This window comes from Lolium rigidum, chromosome 3 (genome assembly GCF_022539505.1).
Source record: "Lolium rigidum isolate FL_2022 chromosome 3, APGP_CSIRO_Lrig_0.1, whole genome shotgun sequence".
Classification (NCBI taxonomy): domain Eukaryota; kingdom Viridiplantae; phylum Streptophyta; class Magnoliopsida; order Poales; family Poaceae; genus Lolium; species Lolium rigidum.
This window is the reverse complement of record NC_061510.1, coordinates 246,027,802-246,035,361: the sequence shown is the minus strand read 5'-3', so window position 1 is coordinate 246,035,361 and position 7,560 is coordinate 246,027,802. Positions and strand designations below refer to the sequence as shown.

Below are 7,560 nucleotides of genomic sequence, written 5' to 3'. Positions count from 1 at the left end.
TTCGATTCGGCCGAGGCAAAACAATTCTTTCCCTGGTGGCAGTAGCAGGCAGCGACAGCACTGAGCACGTCACTGACGATTTTTTTGTCCCGGCCTCAACACTGATCAAGCATCCAAGCTCAGCTCAGCTCAGCACCGCCATGACCGCAGCTACCGCCCATACTCTGCTTCTTGTACTCACCGTCCTCGCGCTCCCGCGCGTCGGGCGGGCGGCGGCGCAGCGCGACCGCGACAGCCTGCCGCGTGGTTCCTCGATCGCCGTCGAGGACCACGCCTCCGACGTCCTCGTCTCCCCGAACGGCGCGTTCGCCTGCGGCTTCCACGCCGTCTCCCCCACCGTCTTCACCTTCTCCGTCTGGTTCGCGCGCTCCGCCGTGGCCGACCGCGCCGTCGTCTGGTCCGCCGCCGCCAGCCCCACCGCGCGCCGGGTCGTGCACAGCCAGGGCTCCCGCCTCGCGCTCGACGCCCGCCGCGGCGCGCTCGTCCTCGCCGACTACGACGGCGAGGTCGTCTGGAACTCCACCGCCCGCGACGGCGCCGCGCGGGCGAGGCTCCGGGACACCGGCAGCCTCGCCGTCGAGGACGCCCGGGGGGCCGTCCTGTGGCAGAGCTTCGACCACCCCACCGACACCCTGCTCCCCGCCCAGACCGTCGGCGCCAACGGCCTCGTCTCCTCCGGCAGGCTCCTCGCGCCGGGCCACTACGGCTTCCGCTTCAGCGACTACGCCATGCTCTCGCTGGTGTACGACGACGGCGGCGGCGGCGGCCAGGTGTCCAGCATCTACTGGCCCAACCCCTACTTCAGCTACTGGCAGAACAGCCGCAAGATCTACAATTTCAGCCGCCAGGCCGGCTTTGATTCCTCGGGCCATTTCCTCGCCAGCGACAACGCCACCTTCGACGCCGCCGATCTCGGCGCCGCCGGAGGTCACCAGGAGGCTCACGCTCGACACGGACGGCAACCTCCGGATGTACAGCCTGGACGCCCGCGGGAACACGTGGTCCGTGTCCTGGATGGCATTCCCTAACCCCTGCATCATCCACGGCGTGTGCGGCGCCAACGCGGTGTGCCTCTACACGCCCTCGCCGTCCTGCGTCTGCGCCCCAGGCCACGACCGCGCCGACCGGAGCGACTGGAGCAGAGGGTGCCGCCCGACGTTCGGAAGCTCCACCGGCGTAGCCCGTGACCAGGTGAAGTTCGTGGAGCTTCCGCACACCGACTTCTGGGGCTTCGACCTCAACAACAGCGAGTTCCTGTCGCTGGACGCCTGCCAGGCGCAGTGCGTCGGCGAGCCGTCCTGCGTCGTGTTCCAGTACAAGCAGGGCAAAGGGGAGTGCTACCCCAAGAGCCTCATGTTCAACGGCAGGACGTTCCCCGGCCTGCCTGGCTCGGCGTACATCAAGGTGCCCGCCGATTTCGATGTACCGGCGGTGAACGTCCATCAGTGGCAGACCGATGGCATCAGCGGCCTTGCCACCCAGGAGGACATCGCCCGATGCCAAGGCGGCGCAGGCTTACCACCGGAGTTCTTGCTCAACGCTTCCAGTACAGCGAGGGCGAGCAGCAGCCAGCGCAAGTCGCTATGGTTCTACTTCTACGGATTCCTGTCTGCATTCTTGGTGATCGAGGTGTTTGTGATAGCCTTTGGGTGCTGGCTCTTCTCCAAGAAAGGAATACTGTCCAGGCCGTCAGAGCTCTTGGCTGTGGAGGAAGGGTACAGGATGATCACCAGCCATTTCCGGGCATACACCTACTCGGAGCTGCAGAGGGCGACCAGGAAGTTCCGCAGCCACGGCGGTTCTGGTATCGTCTACAAGGGGGTCCTGGACGACGAGAGGACGGTGGCCATCAAGGTGCTGCAGGACGTGAGCCAGAGCGAGGAAGTGTTCCAGGCCGAGCTGAGTGCAATCGGCAGAATTTACCATATGAATTTGGTGAGGATGTGGGGATTCTGCTCAGAAGGTGTGCACCGAATCCTAGTCTATGAGTATGTCGACAACGGATCGCTAGCAAACGTGTTGTTCCAAAGTTCTGGCAAGCTCCTAGGATGGAAGCAGAGGTTTAACATTGCCCTCGGCGTGGCGAAAGGATTGGCCTATCTTCATAACGAGTGCCTGGAGTGGATCATCCACTGCGACATGAAGCCGGAGAACATACTGCTAGACAATGAAATGGAGCCCAAGATCACCGACTTCGGGCTGGCAAAGCTGCTCAACAGAGACGGGTCTGACTCGGGCTTGTCGCGGATCCGAGGAACAAGGGGGTACATGGCGCCCGAGTGGGTCTCCAGCCTCCCGATCACCGACAAGGTCGACGTGTACAGCTATGGTGTGGTGCTCCTGGAACTGATGAAAGGGAGGAGGGTTTCAGATTGGGTGGTGGATGGGGCACAGGGGCTGGAAACTGATGTGAGAGCCGTGGTTAAGATGATCGTCGACAGATCGAAGCTTGATGATGTAGGGTGGGTTCTGGACCTGGTGGATGAACGGCTGGATGGCCAATTTAATCATGTGCAAGCTAAGATGATTGCCCAATTGGCTATCTCGTGTCTAGAGGAAGATAGAAACAAAAGGCCTGGTATGAAGAATGTAGTGCAGATGCTCATCTCTGCAGATGATGACTCCAGAGGTCATCAGTATCCAGATATATGATTCTATTTATTTCGGAATTCCTTTATTGTTCATATGTACATATTATACAAGCTTCTGTCACAACTAACCATGTCTTTTATTTGCCAAAAAGAAAATACTCCTATGTCTTTTGTTTAGAAATTAGAACCAGTAAGTTATACCTTCGTTAATGCATAGCAGGAAGTTATGCATAGACTGTGCAAAAGGTTTCTAAAGTTTACCTGATGTAGTAGGTGTTAGACGAGCTGTACTTGGATTTGTTCTGCTTGTTGAAATCATTTGGTTTGTCAGTGGTATCATAGCTGACTTGGGGCAGCAATTGGATTGGGATACTGTATGCACTCCTGCTGCATTTCCTTGAGTTTTCAAATGAAAAACCTTCTATCACAGAAGATGATAATACAAGGGAAAAAGTAAAAATGAAATAAAGTAAATTAAGTAAACATTTTGGCAAGCAGTAATCAGATGATACCACAGGCTAGCACAGACATGATACATAAAATCCTGATTTGTTTTACCGTTGTCAGATTTACAATATGTTCTCGTATAATTTTGCAAAAGAAAGGACTGAATGTACACAGGAACCACTAGTACATACGTCACTCAATTACCGCATAACATGTGATGCCTATACACAAGTATACAACTATATGCAGTATGATGCTTACAAATCAACGCAGTACTATCTTCAAACTGAAACAGACTTCATTTAGAATATCGTTGCTTCACTAATTTTCAGCTTCTTCAACTGAAAGGAGGCTCTCCACTATTGATTCCATTGTTGGCCTTTTCTTCCTATCCTCCTTCAGGCATGAAACAGCTATCTTTATCAGTTCTTTCACTTGAACGTAGCTGAAGTTGTCAACCAGTCTGAAATCTACAAACTCTGCTAACCACAATGGTTCCTCCCCGTCCAGCCTGTATGAAAGCATCTTAACAAACTTCTTGAGCACCACATGGACATCCTCCTCCAAACCCACAACAAAGTCGAGAATTCTTGTTCCTGTTACTAGTTCAAGGAGGACGACTCCGTAGCTGTACACATCAACCTTTGCTGTTATCGGTAAACCGGTGACCCACTCTGGAGCAATGTAACCTAAGGTTCCCCGTGCCCGCGACACATTCTGATTCGACCCTGATCTGCTGAGCAGCTTTGCGAACCCAAAGTCGGTGATCTTAGGTTCTAGATCCTGATCTAGCAAAATATTCTCCGGCTTCAGGTTGCAGTGGATGACCCACTCTAGACACTCATGGTGAAGATATGCCAGCCCCTTTGCAACACCTAATGCTATGTTAAACCTCTTATTCCACTCCAGCAACATTTTGCTGCTGAACAGTATGTTAGCTAATGAACCGTTTTCAACATACTCCAAGACCAACATCCTATGGGATCTCTCTGAGCAAAACCCCCATATTCTTGTCAGATTCATATGGTTAATCCTTGCAATAACATGTAACTCATCCTGGAACTCTGCCTTGTTTCGTGTTACATTGTCCAGCCTTTTTACGACCACCTCTCGTGCATCGTCCAAGGTTCCCTTGTAAGAAATGCCTGAACCTCCCCATCCAAGCTCATGTTTGAACTTTTCAGTTGCCTTGGCCAGCTCTCTGTAACTGTACATCCGGAAATGACTAGTCATCACCCTGTAGCCTTCCTCGGCTGCCAATTGTTGTGACCTGAACTCCCTCCTTAGAACGAAGAACCATGCAAATGTGAAGAAGAAAACCTCAATGACAAAAAATGCAGCAATGAACCCATAGAAGTAGAACCATTTTGGTTCAACCCTGGAATCTTCACGCACGATGTCTGGCACTGGCTCTATGGTTTTTTTGCTCACGTGATCACATTGAAGATGATGTCTTTCCTTGCTGAGCACATTGGACTGTGGAATAAGGGTATTTGTAACATTGAAACTTGCCGGGAGTTTGATGTACATTGTGCGCACAGTGGGTGTTGGGAAAGTCCTTCCATTGAATAGAAAATTCTTTGGATAGCATGTACCATTTCCTTCTTGGTATTGAAAACCCTTGCAGGTACAATCACTCAAGCATACCTTCCTACAATCCTGCCAAGACACTCGGTTGATTCGCTGCTGATCAGATCCCCAAAAATCAGTGTTTGGAAGCCTCAAGAATTTGTGTTCACCTTCCCGGCATCCGATGGTATCTACTATAGGCTTGCAACCCCGTGTCCAGTTACCAGGATTCCTCATTGCATAACCAGGTGGACAAGAACATGTTGGTGCAGGGGAGTAGTGGCAGATCCCATATGGACCACAGAGGCCATGAATCATGCACGGTTGAGGCACAGCCAGCCATGAAACTGTCCACTCCCTATTTGAATCTGATCCATTGCTCAAGCTGTACAACCTCAGATTACCATCAAAATCCAGGGTAAGTCTTCTCTTAATCCCATAACCTTTATCAGAAGCAGCAAGAGGCCGGTGCCGAGCGAAATCACTAGCAAAAATTTCCCCAGAATCATCAAGGCTACCCATCCTAGTACTATTATAGAGGTTCCTGTTATTCTCGTAGTACTGGTAATCAGGATCGGGCCAGTATAAATCAGAAACAGTAATGTCATCATACATCAGAGACAAGATGGACTGGTCACTAAAACGGAAAGTGTAGTGACCAGGAACATGCAGCTGGGTAGAGGAGACTATCTTTGTCGTGGCAGTAATCCGCTGGGCGGGGAGGAAGGTGTCCGTCGGTGAATCGAAGCTCTGCCAAAGAATGGCGCCGCTCGTGTTCTTCAGGACGAGGTTTCCAGTGTCAAGAAGCTGAGCGTACTGGACATTTGGGAGGCTTTCCTCAGTTTGCCACACAACCACAGCGTCGTAGTCGGTGAGGACCATGACACCATCCTTGCGCAGGGTGACAGCTGATCTCCTGGAGCTCACAGGGCGACCACGGTTTGCACTCCAGACGACAGTTTTGTTGAGTGAGTCAGAGTACCATATGGAGAAGGTGAAGGCACCAGTGTATATGCTGTGCAAGCCGCAAGAGAACGTACCTTCCTGTGATCGCAGGATGCTGGTCTCGTACTCCTCGACGGCGAGGGAGGATTTCAGTGCTAGGACGTCACCCTGAGGTGCGGCCTCACCAGCACCCATGGTTGGTAGAGCAAGCAAAGATAGGAGCAAAATGGAGAAGAAAGGAGTAGCCATGGTTGCAGAGATTATCTCAGCTGCAGGGGCACGATGAGCATGACTAGGCAGGCAATGAAGTTCCAGATGCTCCCCGTGGTTTTTAGTCAAACCCATTGGTAACCATGGTTGGAATACTTCTTGTCTGCATGCAGCTTGAGACTTTGTATATAATATCCTGCAGAGGAGAATGGCTACTAGTTGGACTTTATTACCTGAAATAGATTAAAAGTCCACAAGGTGAGAAATGCATCCTGTTCAAAATTACAGTTTACTTGTCTGAGTTTGAGACTCATGAATGAACATACAGACTGATGAAGACACTGATTGTGACATTTAGATAATCTTGAGACATTTCTTTCCGATGAGGCAGTCACTGTCCAGCCAGATGGCACCTCTTAATTTCTTTTCAACCCTGTATCCCTGCTCACCAAACCCTCTGTGTTTGCATAACTTTGACATGGTCAATTAAATATTCAGGTAGGGGAACTCTCTCCTTGGTGAACTTTGAGAAACTGAATCTTGAGGATGCATTGGCCATTACCTCTCTGTTACTTGCTCTGTTGAGAAACATACAATGATTTAGAACAGCGTGCAATGTTAGTTACCTCTCTTTTACTAGTATGCTGGGAGTTCTTTTGCTTATGAACAAATCGTCATATATCTTTGAACTGTTGTAGTACAAAATCTTACGTGCTACTATTAAATTGAAATAACTAGTCTAATTTACAAAAAAAAAAATCGATGAGCAACCAGTGGGTTGTATATACTCAGCACCAGCAGTAACAAAACGACCGAATAGCACATACAAAATTAAATAAAACATATCATAGTACTAGTAATCAGTATTGGTGAATAGGCCACTAATAACTGAACAAATCAATCAACAGGTTGCAGAAATATTAAACAGTTAAATATAATCTGTACCAGCAACACCAAAACTAGCCGAAGGAGATCAGAAGTTATATGAGAACATATCCTAAGCAAACCATGTTGAAAACCAAATGAGAAAATATCCCAAGAGATCAGCGTTCACAGATGCAAGATATATTATTGATTAAAGTCATGGGATACATATCTAAATCAGTGAACAATGAGTAGCGAGAGTACGCAAAAGATAAAGACATCAGAACCGATCGCAGCAAGATGACAAGTGCTAAAGTGGTATCCATATTCTGGCATTCTGTCGGCTAGTATTTACAGCGATTTCTCTTTTTCAAGAGCAAAGGAAGACTATTATGAATCAGGAGACGCTGTGATGCGCAAAGTACATCCACAGAAGTGCAGGTTCAGTTAGCCTGAGCTTAGTCAGAACCTGCTGCTACACGGTGATAGAATCAAACGTTCACCGCATCTGTGACAAACTTGTCCAAAGAGTGTGTTGCTGTTGCGGTGTAATGCGGCAATGGATTGCCCACAAGGGCTAACTGCAATGGTTTAAATATAAATTTGCATGCTTTAATGACCTTTCAATGGAAGTTGTCCCATTCAATTTCTGAAGATGTGATATTTTTTGCACAGGTTACATTTCCCGAGCAGCTGGGCTTAGGCCAGTCTGTGATAGATGGAGAATTGAGGGATAAAGGATGGAACACTGCGTTTTGCATTTTGTAACTTCTATCATGTCAACCGCAGAGTATACACCGAACTAAGTATTCTAGTTAACGTGATTTTCCACCAGTAATAAGCTTCAGTAAATGGTCTCAAAGAAAGAAGCTTAAACGGAAATACTTCATTTTCCTAGAAAAGGTATATATTAATATATATGAACATGATCCAT

General features: G+C 49.2%; 1 protein-coding gene and 1 pseudogene across 1 annotated transcript; one reads left to right on the top strand and one right to left on the bottom strand.

Moving 5' to 3' along the window:
- Positions 1-140: 140 nt before the first annotated feature.
- Positions 141-2,652, top strand: LOC124696309 (annotated as a pseudogene).
- A 510-nt stretch (positions 2,653-3,162) lies between these two features.
- On the bottom strand, positions 3,163-5,801 carry LOC124699252 (putative receptor protein kinase ZmPK1). The gene has a single exon (XM_047231580.1). It carries the CDS (start codon positions 5,799-5,801, stop codon positions 3,360-3,362), a length of 2,442 nt encoding a protein of 813 aa, XP_047087536.1. The 3' UTR covers positions 3,163-3,359.
- Between the last annotated feature and the right edge of the window lie 1,759 nt (positions 5,802-7,560).